This window comes from Castor canadensis, chromosome 12, assembly GCF_047511655.1.
Source record: "Castor canadensis chromosome 12, mCasCan1.hap1v2, whole genome shotgun sequence".
NCBI lineage: Eukaryota > Metazoa > Chordata > Mammalia > Rodentia > Castoridae > Castor > Castor canadensis.
In genome coordinates, this window is record NC_133397.1 from 12,567,033 (window position 1) to 12,582,165 (window position 15,133).

The 15,133-nt window shown below is 39.2% G+C and overlaps 1 protein-coding gene across 1 annotated transcript in view; it reads right to left on the bottom strand.

Moving 5' to 3' along the window:
- Nbas (NBAS subunit of NRZ tethering complex) overlaps window positions 1–15,133 on the bottom strand; it is a 361,792-nt gene that overhangs the window by 22,786 nt on the left and 323,873 nt on the right. The window contains exons 48-49 of the mRNA XM_020168280.2: window positions 14,926–15,121; window positions 1,609–1,748 (exon numbers count right to left, since the gene is read on the bottom strand). Coding sequence (XP_020023869.2) covers window positions 1,609–1,748; window positions 14,926–15,121 — 336 coding nt within the window. The remainder of the gene's footprint in view (window positions 1–1,608; window positions 1,749–14,925; window positions 15,122–15,133) is intronic.

The following is a 15,133-nucleotide window of genomic DNA, read 5'->3' on the forward strand; positions in this document are numbered from 1 at the left end:
GCCTCAGTTCCTTCATCTATAACAGCAGCATCACCTTCTTTTGCAGGGCTGCTGTGTGAGTGATCAGTAATGTATGTAACTCGCACACAATGGAGTAAGATCCCAGCAAGTGGACTCATTCATTTGTTCCATACAGACTCTCAAGTTAATGATGTAAACTGTGTTAAAAGACATGCAAGAAATCTCCTGGTGAAATACTAGAACAAAATCATTGTGCTGATATTATACCTCAGATGGGATTACCAAGCATTTGTCTGACACTTTTCAAGAAAATCTCTGAATTTAGAGGCAAGGAGACATTGCAATATTTCAGAAAATATTTTAGTTTTCTTAAGAGGAAAATACTGATTACATTCATCTTTTTTTTTTTTTTCAGGGCCTCATGCTTCCCAGGCAAGCACACTACCACTTGAGCCATGCCCCCCACCCCAACCAGCTCTATTTTGCTTTAGGTATTTTTCAGATAGGGTCTCATGTTTCTGCATAGGGCAAATTTTGAATGGAGATCTCACCTATTGCCTCTCATACAGCTGGGATTACAGATGTGCATCACCACACCTAACTTACTGATTGGGATGGAGCTTGCTAACTTTTTGCCCAGGATGGCCTCAAACTCTGATCCTCTTGATTTCCACCTCTTAAGTAGATGGGATTACAGATATGAGCCACCTTGCCCAGTATGATAATATACATAAATTTTTGTCTACAATTTTGCTTTTCATGGTTTCAGTTACTGATGGTCAACCATAGTCCAAAAGTATTATGTTGAAAATTCCATAAATAATTCATAAGTTTTAAAGTGCACATTCATCCTGTATATCCATGCAGTGTATGCTATCCTTCTGTTAGTCACCTAACAGCCGTCTCTGAACAGACTGACTGTCATACTGTTATTGTGACTGTGTTTAAGTAACCCTCACTTTCCTTCATAATGGCCCCCACACACGAGTAGTGATGCTGGCTATTTGGATTTGTCAAAGAGAAGCCATAAAGTTCCTCCTGTAAGTGAAAAGTGGTAAGCTCTCAACTGAATAAAAACCAAGGATGATATGCTGAGGCTGCTGGGAGCTGTGGTAAGAATGAATCTTCTACCTGAAGTTCTGAAGAAGGGAAAAAAAATCATGTTAGTTTTGATGTACCTTAAACTGCAAAAATTACTGCCACAGTATGGCAAGTGCTTAGTTAAGGTGAAAAGGTGGTGGAAAAATTATGTGCTCAACTATGTAAATGGAAAAATGAGACCTATTGAAACTATTCCAGGAATGGGGGAAGGGGAGATAAAAGAGAATGATGGAGGGGGCGAACTCAGCTATGATATATTATAAGAACATTTATAAATGTTACACTGTAACCCCAGCACAACAACAATAATGAAAAAAGATGAAAAGGCATTAAATCTGTGCATGTATGCACAGAACAGAACATGGTTCACATAGGGTTTGACACTGCCCCAAGTCCCGGCACTCACTGGAGATCTTTGGGCATATGCCCCTCAGATTGGGGGATACCTGTATTTTATCTTTCATTGGTTCTTTTGAAGATGCTACATTTTTAGAACTAAAGTCCAGACCAATGAGGCCAATTAGGCTAATTTATTCTAATACTTACACACGTTCACTTTTCATAGGTGGCCAAGCTTGTAAGAGCAAAATTAAGTGCTGAAATTCAACCTCCTGGTGACTTGATTCCAGGAGCTGCATGAAGAGAGAATAGCGGCTCTCCTCATTCTCAATGTCGGCAACGTACACCTGGAAGCAGAAATACATACTTGAAACTAGTGGCAAAGGTGACTGCATCGGTTTACAGAAGAATGTAAATTTGATTTCTTTTTGGGGGCAATATTAGGGTTGAACTCAGGGCCTTGCTCTTGCAAGGCAGGTGCTCTGAGTCACAGCTCCAGCCCCTTTTGCCTTAGTCATTTTTTTGATATGGTGTGCTTTTTTCCTGGGGCCCGCTTCAGATGCACCATGATCCTCCTTATCTCTGCCTCCCAGATGGCTAGGATTATAAGCATGAGCCACCAAGCCCAGTCTAAATTTGATTACTGTGATTAAACACTCTTTTGAAAACTTTTACAATGTGCTAAAAGAAAATTTAACACTATCAAAAACTAAACCAAACCCAAACTGCAATAAACCACTATGGTTTTGGGATGTGGTCACCCAAAGATGCATGTGTTGGGAGCTTGGCCCTCAGTGTGGCAATGTGAGGTGCCATGGAACCTTTCAGAGGTAGGGCTGAGAAGTGCTAAGGTCACTGGGGTCATGGGGGTAGAAGGGACTGTGAAACCCCAGGTCTGAGCTTCCATGGACGATGTGACCTCTCCCTTAAATACATGCTCCTACCAGGGTGCAACACAGCCAGGAAGCCCTCATTGGGGTTGAGGCGATGCCAGGGCACGCTCTTGATCCTCTCGCAATATGAGTTACATAAATCTCTTTTTTTTCATAAAGTTTGCCACCTCAAATATTTCATTACAGTAGTGAAATACGGACTAATATACAAAACTTCAAAAGCTCTATGCCTTACTCAGTTTCAAACAATTGTATCAAAATTGTTTAGAACTACAAAATTGCAGAGTGGTTTTTAACTTTATTGAATTCAAAGCTGGGTGTGGTGGCTCATGTCTGTAAACCTAACTACTTAGGAGGTGGAAAAGGAAGGACTGTGGTTCAAGACCTTTGGGTAAAAAAGTTTGAGACGCCCCATCTTGACCATCCTCAGTTTGATGGTAGGCACCTGTCATCCCAGCTACGTGGAAAACATAAATAGAAGGATTGCAGTTCAGGTCAGTCCGTGAGTAAATGTAAGGCCTATTCAAAAAATGTCTATAGCAAAAAAGGGCTGAGGGTGGGGCTCAAGAGGTAGAGCACTGCTCACCTGGCAAGCCCAAGGCCCTGTTCAAACTTCAGTACTGGCACCAAAAAAATAAAAGAACCAACCACACACACACAATTTTCAGATGAGAATTGTAATATTTTACCATACTCAATATTAAGTGGGTTTTAAAAGTTTAAATGATCCAAAATTAATTTCTGTTATCCTACATGTTGTCTAGAACATTTCTCTAACTTGATGTTAGAGATTTTCTTGGAGTGCAACTGTCAGAGGATGTTTCTGCTATAAATCAAAATAAAGTAAAATATCCTTCATTTGCATCTCCATTTCTAACACAAAAGAAGTCTTTGTCAAATACAGAATACTCATTTTTCCTCTCACTGAATAACTGAATGATTTCTCTTTTATGCTGAGGCAGTTCTAGAGCAAATCACATCCCCAGTACCTCTGTGGAGAAAATGCTTGATATTTTAGGTTAAAAAACAGGCTTCAGTATAAAAGTCAAATCTGGTTATTCCCTTCTAGGCTCTCTAAACACAGACACTCCATATTTGGGGACAGGCATTCATGACAGTGTTGTATACAGAGGCATTCAGATAATGACACCTTGAAAGGATAATGAGAAGAGATATTACTTACACGTGTGCTAAACTGTCTGCATGAATGCATGTTTCTAAAACATTTAATTTAATAGTCATTCTGGTTCTGATCTCAAGAAGCCATCTGAAAAAGTCACTCCATGAATTCTCCATTCTCTCAAACACGTGGATGTACCATGGAATTATTGATCATTACTCTGGCAACCCATTTGCACAGTGACCCACCCAGTCCTCCGTAGCCTGCCTCCAAGTCCCACATCATTTTGCTGTGGAATAATCACCCAAGAGCACTTTACAGATTTTGAAATAACTTCCTAGCCCAGCAAGTCAGCTGACCCACACAAGAGCTCTGTGTGGAGGACATCTCAAGCATCAGCAACCTCACCATAGATGTGGTACTGGGCTCAACAGTCCCAGAGTCAGTGGTGGCAAGTACAGATTCAACAAACTAGAGAAGCTCTGTTTGCTTTTTTTACTTTTTTTTTTCAGGGCTGGGGTTTGAACTCAGGGCCTACACCTTGAGCCACTCCACCAACCCTATTTTTGTGAAGGGTTTTTGTGAGATAAGGTCTCATGAGCTGTTTGCCTGTGCTAGCTTCAAACCATGATCCTCCTCATCTCTGTCTCCTGAGTAGCTAGGATTATAGGCGTGAGCCACTGGTACCTGGCGAGAAGCTCTAAGTTTTCTAAGTTAGTCTTCTAACTGGGAGCTGGACCATACTGTCTTGCTTATTTTTGAAGTTTTTTTTTTTAATCTCTTTCCACATTAGGTGGCTATCAGATGTCTCACATATCTCAATAAAGACATTGTGAAATTAAAGATGAAAGGTCAATTCGATTCAATGTGCACCATTCAAAATGTTGAAGGAAAAGTACTACTGAAAAATATTTATTTTGGAGATGATACTTTTTGGAGGCTTAATCTTCTCTTTCATGAGATAAAAACACATATGATGCTTTTGAATATTAAGACAATGGGAATAAAATTACTAGCAAAGAGACTGGTACATGGTAGGCATATGATAAACGTTAGGCATTATTTACATGATCATTCACACAGTGCTCCAAATGCAAAAAAGCAGAAAGACAGGTTTGTGCCACGATCTCTTCACTAGGAATCATGTCTATGGGCAGATGTGACAGGAACACAGAGAAATGTGGGCATTCAAGGAAAATGGAATAATGGGTTAACTTTGATCTCTTTTTTAAAATCTCATTTATTTGTGCAATAAATGTGGTATTTGAGATGACTCTTAAGCAGACCTTCCACAAATTAAGGGGAAAATAAATGAGAAAATTTGTTATTTATTTCATTTTCTTTTACTTTGTAAAAGTAGTTAAAAAAAAGAAGTTTGTAGTAACACAAACTTCTTGTACCACTCTGCCTTTGCCCATTAAATGCATAGAAATCCTGGAGGTGAAAATGTCCAATATCTTACAGACATCCATGTAGTCAGTGACTATTGCCTACTGACACTAACTAAACATGATGACATTTTAAAGGGCAAAATTCAAATGTGGCTCAAAAGGGTCTTTTCCACTCAGTCTCTCAAAATGCTGTTTCTCTCCTCATTAATTAGGAGGCTTCCACTGAACCTTGCTGTTGTTGATTTGTCAAGCAGCTTCAGTCTCCTTATCAGACACAGATGCATTGTCGTTGAAAGAGTGGTCTAAGTCACTTGTTCTCAGTTGAAGAATTTTTACCTTAAATTTCTCTGTGGCTGCTGAAAGTGAATCCAAATAACCTTGAACTAAGACAGCTCTCCTGAAATACACATCTTCCTACAGGCCCTGGTAATAGCTTATTGCATCTTCAGATATTTACAAATAAGAAACTGGTGTTAATGCATATAAAAGTATTTTGCAAAGAGAAAAATATTGCAAAGCTAAAGAGGATTATTATTGGAGGTAGTGATATTAATCGTCACACTCTTCTTACCTCTCTTAAGAAATGGTGAGCCTTTAGCTGACTTCTAAGAGACTATAGGATGATACTCATTTAAAGATGCAAAGTGTGCAATTCCTTTCATGAACATAATGAAGTAATACTGAAATGTCTTTGTATGTGGGCTTCAAAATGCAAACTGAAACATCTTGGTTCAGTAGAAATATAAAAGCAGAAAAGGAGAACAGAGCAGACTCTTAGCAATACTAGATCCCTGTCTGTTAAGCTACTCCTTTGGCAAGGTTTCAGGTGGGCAACCTGTCCACTAGATCTAAGCAGTATCTCTGGGGAAGGGAAATATGAGAAGACTAAAACCTGTCATAAACTGTTAACTAGCGACTTTCCCCACCCATCTAAGCAGTACTTAAACCAGTGCCTGGCACTCAGTCACTACTCAGTAATATTATTGCTGCTGTTATTACTATTAATTATAGCATTTATTAGTACTATTAGACAAGAAAATACAAATGGGACATGCATTATGATTTTTCATTTCTGAGTTATGGATTTTATCAAAAAGTAAACATAAAATCATGAAAATACTGCTGAAGTTTAAATATTAAAAGGTACTATTCTTTTCTGGCACATTTTCCCATTTACTATAGAACCAAAAACCAGGTGGCAGATATTAAGAAAGATTCATAAACATGTAACCTTGTGCTTTATAATAAATGCAAAGTGTGGTGCTGAGACAGCCTGACAGTTCCAAAGAGCCTTCCTTGCCCATGCTGAGGTGAGCAGGTCTACCAGAGTCACAAGGGTACCCTGAAGAGGAATAAAGAGATGAGAGACTGAAGTCTTTTTTGCTTTTGGTTCCAGACCTGGTAATGAGAAAAGCCTTCACTCTTTAATTATCTCTGAAGGTATAATAAGAAAATGGGTGGCTGTGTGTAGGCTGCTGGAGAATCCATGGTTTTCCACTGTGTTTTACAAAGCCTCCCCCAAGGCACAGAAAGTATGACTTTGAGTTGGGGGGACCCCAAGGGAAGAACAGAAATTGAGGTTCCCAAGGGATTTCTACCCCTCTGTGAACATATAAACATGAACTCATAGAAGAGGTCAACAATTGCAATTCTGAGCCACTTTTTACAGCATCCTACTTACTTTATTACACCTTTAAACACAGAAATCACACAATAAAACATGCCATAATCACTCCCCACTCAGCATGTAACTTCAATGAATAATACATATTTTCACATGGCTAAATATAACATTTATGAAACACTTTTAAAGTGAAACATATGATAGATGAAAAATTATTGTGTTAAATTAGAGGAAAGAATTTGCCTTACAATGTTTTTTCTCTAGGACAAATAACTGCTCATGCTATATGAGCCCTAATAAATACACCTGTGTTTACTTTGAAGAGCTGCTAGTGAAGCTAATTTTTCAAGGCCAGACTCTGTGTCTTAGATAAAGTTGATGAAGTATTAATAGAATAATTCATACAGCTGGAAATTTTTTCCTTAGTGAGTCATTTAGACTCACATTTGAATGTTGGTCTTACCACTTAATAGCTATGTCACCACAGAAAAAGACCTGAGCATCGGTGCATTCATAGATAAAGGTAATAACACCTAACCTTTCAGATTACTTTGAGAATAATACAGTATAACACAACATAATAGAGTAGAACCTACATACAGACAAGGGTATCTAGCAATGACTTGACACTGAGCCACTATGGTAGCTATGATTATTAATAGTTCATTTTTATACATTAGTCTGCCATATTTTAGTATTGCAATATTGTACAAAGTTCTTAACCACTTTTAGCCTAATTCCCTATATGATGAATGGAGTGATGCAATTACATCAGCTGTAGTTAATATTTAAATAAGACATATACACAAAGCCGAATGTTTAATCATGGAAGGTCCTCAAAAACAAGGAAACAAACAGTACAAGTAGTATGTTCTCAGCTTAAGTGAAAACAGATTGTTATTGCAGCTTCCAGAATTTTTATTTTGACTGTAATTTTTAATTTCAGTTAGAAATTATCCAAAGAGACTTATGTATCTACCTACAGATTCTTTAAAGATATGTCTAGTGAATTTGTAAGCTAAGAATGCCCAAACTTCAAAATACCTTAAGAAAAAAAAAAGTCGCCACTAAGTCCAAGAGAATGATCTCTTGCATTCCATGCTAAAGTCTCATGTAGTAACAAAGATAAAATAGGAAAAAAAAGAACCCAATTTAACTGTTAGTGAATAAGATAATCATACAGGGGATGGTGTACGTTTGTGTGTTTATGTGGAGCATAAACATAAAGAAAGAATTAGTAGCATCAAATAACAAAGTATTTTTCAGTACTAAAGACAAAAGAACTGTATTTTTCAGTCTAAAGACAAAAGAATTGTAAGATATATATTAGCTAGTAAGTGGGTTGGAAATTCTAAAATTACTACAGGAATTACCCTAGGCTTGAACAAATATATAAAGAAATTATGAGTAATTAGGACCAAGTCTTTCTGACAGAGAGAGTTTATATATAAGGAAAGGGGGAAGGACAGAATGAATTCTGTGTGTAGGACTGAATCAGAGGTACCAATATAAGCATATTTGTGTATACAGATTAATACAGAAGCAGATATAGATTTATGCATATCTATACACACATATTTATCAATTTATTTCCAAGGTCTGTCCTCTTAGTGGATTTATAAGCTACAACACCATACTACCAATGAGACCACCTAGCACCAAACGCTGGCTTTTAAATACCATTCTTTGATGAACGGACCCAAGACTCTAAAATCAATGACTGAATCCAGGGCTTGACACAGAAAGTACAGAAGTATACTGATATGAATATATAAATAAAATTGGTGGTAGGGGGAACAAATGATTGAAAAACCCCACCATTTGCTAAGTACGACATTGTAATTATCTCAGCAATAATCAATTCACGTTGGAATTAGTATAAGGAGTATAATGAGAACTGGAATATAAACACAATCTCACAGTATCTTCCCACAAGTTATTTATTAAAAATGCAAAACCTGAATACATTACAAAGTCAAACTGAGGGACATTTTATGAAATAATTTGCTAGTGCTCTTTAAAAATGTCAAGGTAATAAAAAAAAACCAACCAAACAAACAAGACCAAAGAACTGTTTCTGAATAAAGGATGCAAGGAGACGTGACAATTAAATTCAGTATGTGACGTGGGTTGGATCAGGAGAAGACATGAGTGAGACAACTGACAACAGGTGAGCTAGATGTATGTTAGATAAGAATATTATATCAATGTTAGTTGTCTTTATCTGACGTGTTAATATTTGATGAATATGAGTGAAAAATATACAGAAGTCTTTGCACAATTAATGCAACTTTTTTTTTTGGTAGATCTAAAATTATTTCAAAACAGAGTAAGGTGTGCCCAGCTATTCCATTTCCTCTGCTGCCGCCCAACACTCACATGCCCTAGCTATTCCTTTTCCTTTCATTTTTTTCTCTATTACATAAAAGGATAGAAAAGCAAATACCGTCAATTAAGAGATGACTGCTGAGGTGATCAGATCTAGGTAGATCTGATCACCCACTACAAAGCTGGGAGACACAAGGGTGTAAGAGTGAACCTACTCCAGGGACACAGGCTAAACTCAAGTTTACCTCCGAGATTGTCATTGTTAGCTAAGACACATTAAGCCTAAGAACAAAGTCTTTTGTGAAGGGGATAAATTGTGCCTCCCGCTTTCTCCACTACTTCCCCAGCACTTCAGAAAATGCTGCTCAGAATTAAAACATGCTAATGACTTCCGTGAACTTTGTGTTTTTTTCCATAAAACTAGTGTCTCCATGTTGAGTAGCAGCACATCCGCCTTCTCATACCTCGAGGGAAATTCAGAGCAGCATCAAAGTTTCTGCTCATCCCTGACATCTAAGCAGTCATCAATCCCACTGACATTAACTTATTAAGTTCTTTTTCTACCCTCTCCTATCTCCATAGCTCATATCAAATTGAGGCAATTAGACCAGCATATTGGTCCTCTAACTGATATCCTACTAGCCAGACCCCTCCAGTCCATTGTTCACACAGAGGTCAGAGGACATCGCACCACAGAAATCTGCTCCTGTTTGGCATTGCACTTCCATGCTGCCTGAGCATGCCCCAGGCTCTCTAGTCTGTCTGCTCCTTTCCACTTTCATTTCTTGCTACTTTCTGCTTTTACACCACACACCAGTTGTGCTGAACTTGGTTTGCATGTCACCTCATCAGAGTAGTCTTTCCTCACTGCCTTCAGACAGAATGACTATGTATACACTTGAACCCTTGCTCTGTGCAGACGTGCAGACATCTATCCTGGCACCTAAACATTTTAGGGTATTGACTTTTTTTTTCCAGTATTGGGGATTGAACTCAGGGCCTGACACCTTCCACTTGGCCACATCCCAAGTCCTTTCATTTTTATAGTTTGTTTTCAGATAGGGTCTCATGCTTTTGCTTGGGCTGGTTTCAGATTGCGATCCTCCTACCTCTACTTCCTGAGTAGCCAGGGTTACAGATGTGCTCACTCAATGATGTCCAGTTAACTGGACTGAAATTAGGGCCCTACTGGTATTATCCTATTTAATCCTAACAATAGCGTATTATTTCCATTTTATAAATGAGGAAACTGAGGTTGTCAGAGATTCACTAACTTCTCCCAGCTAATGAGTGGTGACGCTGGGGTTTGAATTCAGGTCTGCGTGACTTGACTTCAGTGCTCATACACTTTACCAGTAAATGCCCTGTCTATATTTTTCTGGACTCACAGTTCATGACATGGAATGTATGCCTGAAGGATATTTGATGAGTAATTCACAAGTGCTCTGCTAAAACAACAGCTATTAGGCACAGCATTTTCAACATTTTAACTAAGCTATAGTTAACATATATAGTGCTATCTATTGAGATACTGTCAAATGCTAAAGGATGAAGAAATGTTTTCTGCTCTCTTTCAAACTCTTGATTTCTCCTGTCTAATCAAATTCAATCCATATAAAATTACAACAGAAGGGGAAAAGGCCGTGGAGCATGCCCTGTGTAGTCCAATGCCACACACACAGATACTAGAGCTAAGTACATTTTCCTGGCAAATGGGAAGAAGTGCAGCATAAGGTCAAAAACATAGGCTTTGGGGTTGGGCAGAACTGGGTTGGAGCTGCAGCTCTATCACTCACAAGCTGTGTCACCTTACACAGTCATGTGACCTCACTCAAAACAGAGAAGATGGTCCCACTCTGCAGTACAGTTTTAATGTGCACACACATAGTACACATCCCTCAGGCCCCTCTCCTGCCCCAATTATGACAGTAGACAGAGGGACTATCTTTAAAGAAAAGAACCTTTTGTTCATGAAAAGAGACTTTCAACACCTCCGAATATTTGCAGAACCCAGCACATGGGTACTCTCTCAACTTTAATCATCTTTTCTAACATTTCAAGTCTCTTGCTCAAAACTGGACAAACATGTCTGTGACTTGTTTCCTGCTATGTGAGAAGCAATAGGTTGGTCAGAAATCACTGTCAGCAAAGTTTGGAAACTAATAAAACAGTACCAATCTAAAAGCACCAGGCCATGCCATAAGGACACCTTTCCATTATTCCAAGCAAATCATCTTGCAATGATTCGCAAAATCCTTTTCATCTTTAATGGAAGAACATCACATTGAAAGTCAGGAGTCCTAGCCTTGCCACCTTGAGGTAACCTTGGACAAGTTTTTAAAGATTTAATACTCATTAATTCAACAAGTATTTATTGAGTGTCTGTGAGATTTCTGTTTCTGTGGAGTTTATATTATAATGGGAGAAAGACATCATATAATAAAGGGAAATATAAGTAGGAAGAAGCTAGCAGGTAGTAGGAAGTGATTTATAGAGAATTAAGACCAATAAAATAGATTGTGTCTGAGTGGTTACTTTAGGCTGTGTAGTCATTTTAGAAAAGATGAGATTTAAGCAAAAATCTGAGGAAGTAACTTGTCATTTCTGGATATCCATGTCTTTTTCGATAGAAGATGACTACTGAGCTGGGAAGCTTTTGAGGGCCTCCCCTAGCTCCAGGACTCTGTGATCCATGGCGCTTAGAGATCGGCTGTCTGTGTGTGTGCACTCATATTCCTAACATCAACTCGTACCCATGAATGTTAGCTTGAGGACATTTAAGGCAGGCAGCAGTAAGTTACTTTTAAGGAATTAAGTATGGCTTTGTGTGCTGAGATTCTGTTATGCTTTTGAGTTTCGTCTGACAGACCAGCACATATTTTGTTAACATTTTGGCAAATGAAATTGAGCTGGTCTCTGGCCAGAAGGGTTAATATGGCCTCGAAAGTTTCAAAGTAGGCAAAATACATGACTTTGTAATAAGGTTAAATCTTGACTTAAATTAATTCTTCCTGGTGATCACTTACATCCACAAATCAGACATACTGAAAAATTAAAAGGCAAAACTCTAAGGCCCATGTTCTCTTTTATATAAAAATGGGGGAAGAGTTTGATGTGCTGAGGCTTGGAAGTTTTTAAAGGAAACATCAGTATTTTGACTCACATTTTTGATGCACCACTTAGCTAGAAAATTACAAAAGCTGAAAAACTCAGATAAACTACAGATTAATTGTATTAATCCAAAGGGATTGATACAACACATTCCACCTCCTCCCCCTTCCACCACATGCCCACTTCTTTCCCCCATGCCATCCCGGGGCACATTTCTAAAATGAAAATAAAAAACCCTCAAACTGCTAGAAAACGAGGGTCTGTGAATTTCTAATTCTGTTAACTAACCATTAGAACAGTAGAAATTGCTGCTTCTCTGAAAAGGAGTGAGGTGGAAGGCTCACTCACATAGACAGTGTTTAATTTTGCAGGAGCTGGCTGCTTGCCCAGCAGCACAGTGATTTGTGGGGCCACTACTTTGGGCATTGGGAGGATAATTAAATATTAAGCCCCTCTTTGATGTATGCAAAGTCTGCCTAAGAGGATTACCAGCCACAGTGAAGGTAGCAGTCCCACCTTTTTTGGTAATTGAACATTGCAATACCATTATCTGTTCTTATCTTCAGTCTGTAAGAACCTGTCTCTATCCTCAGTATTACCAATATTACCCCTGAGGTGAAAGGGATAGGGAGAAAGTAGAGAAAATGAGAGCCCACATAGGCAACACAGTGGGATCCTCTAGGTAGTTGAGGTACAGAGATGGAGAATACGGTTAATGTGTGTGTACAAAAGGCAAACGAAGAGAGGAGACCATCATCCAAAATGGAATGTTAAGTCAAGGTTCCACTTTATTCACCAACAAGTTCATCAATGTAAGATTCTTCCCCAGCTCAAACGCCTAGTGGTGGAGGGTTGGCAGGGACTTACATATGCATTGCCCACCAGCGTCTGAGGTTTCAACTGTTACGGAGAAAGGCAACATGATTTTTTTTAAACAGTAATTTAAGGGGTAAGTGAAGTTTGGGCATAGCCCTTTAGCATTTTGGAAGTTGTTGGTGTTTCCATTCTGAAAACACACTTCTCTGCATTCATTTCACAGGAACAAGAAGTTATTTCAATTATAGATGAAATTCTTCATCAAATTCACTTGTCCTCCCAAAGAGATGTTGAGTCAGCAGTGCCAGGCAGACAGAGAACATTACATTTCCAAAGGAGGGAGAAGTGTTCACTGAAGCATTTCTTGGAGAGGACAACAGATGGATAGCATAATGAAGCCAGTATGGGAGTTTTCCTATTTCTACTACCAAATATTTAAGAAAACTCAATCATTAAATGCAAAGAACAAGGAACTCACTCCCACATAAGGGAAAATAGAGGGAGAGAAAGTAAAAAGAGTGAGGGGGCATGAGGCAACTTGACCAGTCATTCTAAGACTTCTGGGCAGAGATATTTTCCACAGGGCCTGAGCATTTGCTCCCCCACAGAGGAAATATTAGTGAAATACAGTTACAAATGAGAGAAAATAGTGTACACTCACAGCAATAAAGTCAAGTCGCTTTAGAAAAGTGCACAAAAAAAGAAACTTATAAGACAGTTATTACTGAGGCTCAGGAGCCTTCTGCATGTTTTGGGAAAAAGTTATGCTATAAAGCAATGAAAATCTCACGCATATTCAGGAATCATTGAAATTATGAAAGAGTTATCACCTGGGCAACTGGAACACTAAGAAAAGCTTAACACAAGAAGTAGTGGTGATGCACACATTACTTATGAAGAGTTTGGGCCCAAATATAAAGGGGTGTATTCTGGTGTTTCAGCACAACAGATAAGAGTGCTGTTCTCTTTCCCCACTTCCACTGTTTCATAACCTCTTCAGCCCATGGCTCTGACATTACATGAGGTGAAACCGGCATCATCATCCTGCAGGTTCTAGCAATCAAGGAAGATGAAACCGAACAAGTGGGGGTTGTATCAGGAAAGGACAGAACTGCAGTGACGTTCATTTGATTCAGGACAAGAGTCAGAACGGGAAGCTGCATGCGGCAAATACAATGTGGCCTGATTTAAGGCCCACCTCATGATTCCACATGGACCACCATGCCTGCTGAGAACAGATACACCTCTAGCTTCTTCACATACCTGGATACACTGCACTGCCTATTGCATCTGTGTTATAGGACTGCTCTTCAGAGAGGGTGCAGGTGCTCTCCTGATATAACTCAAGGCAAAGTGCACAGGTGGTAAAGCTGGTAAGGTTACACTGCTTCAGAGAAAGTATTCAGTTACAATCCATTTCAATACGCTGGCAAGACTAGAGAATTTGTGACAAATCCATGTTTTGTTTAATCACAATTTCTCTCTTTGAACAGTAAATAACCTATTTAACTATCCTATAGAAGGAAATATGAAGGTAGAAGAATGATTATGAAGATACTTTGAGATGAGTTCCAAGACAGTCTTAATATTTGATTCATCTTTTAAAAAAGAAGGGCTGGGTATAGTAATGCATACCTATAATCCCAGCTACTTGGGAGATAGAGCTAGGTGGATTGTGGTCTGAGGATGCCTGGGCAAAAGCACAGGACCCCATCTGGAAAACAAACTACAAGCAAAAGGACTGGGGTGTATGGCTCAAGTGGAAAAGCGCTTGTCCAGTAGGTGCAAGGCTCTGAGTTCAATCCCCAGCACCACCAAAAAATAAATTTGGGTTGGGGGTATGGTTCAACAGTAGGCATTTCAGCACATGGGCAGACATGAAAGAAATGAGTCAGCTAAACTGTATCCTGCACTTCCATTCAGATCTGCACTCATCCTGTATTAACCACTGTGGCAGTTAATATTGTGAACAGTTCTGACGATCTCCTACAGAGAGGAAAATGACACACACATCCATGAGTGAGGAATGACCCAGAGCGGAATCAGGTTTGAATGTATAGAAAAGTACAAATAAACCTTAGTGCACGTACTCAATGGATAAGCAGCTGGGATAATGAACTCTATGAAATGATGAAATCCTGCATTTCCAAGCTGATCATTCACCTAAAAGTAATTTAAGGTAATCAAGAGCTACCCTCTAATATTGCTGCTTGCGGAAAGATTCAGTCAGACACTCCTTACCTGTCTCTGGGGCCAGGCGGCCTTGAGAATGGCTTCCGTTCTAAAGAACACCAGGAGCTTGCTGTCCTCCTCACTCAGGTGGAAGGACTGGCCCAGGGTCTGCAGTACATGGATACGAGGCCGCACAGGACGGGCATCGTCAGAGCAGAAAGGCCGCAGCCACTCCAGCAGGTCCTCTGGAGACACCAGCTCCTCTCTGCAGAGCAAC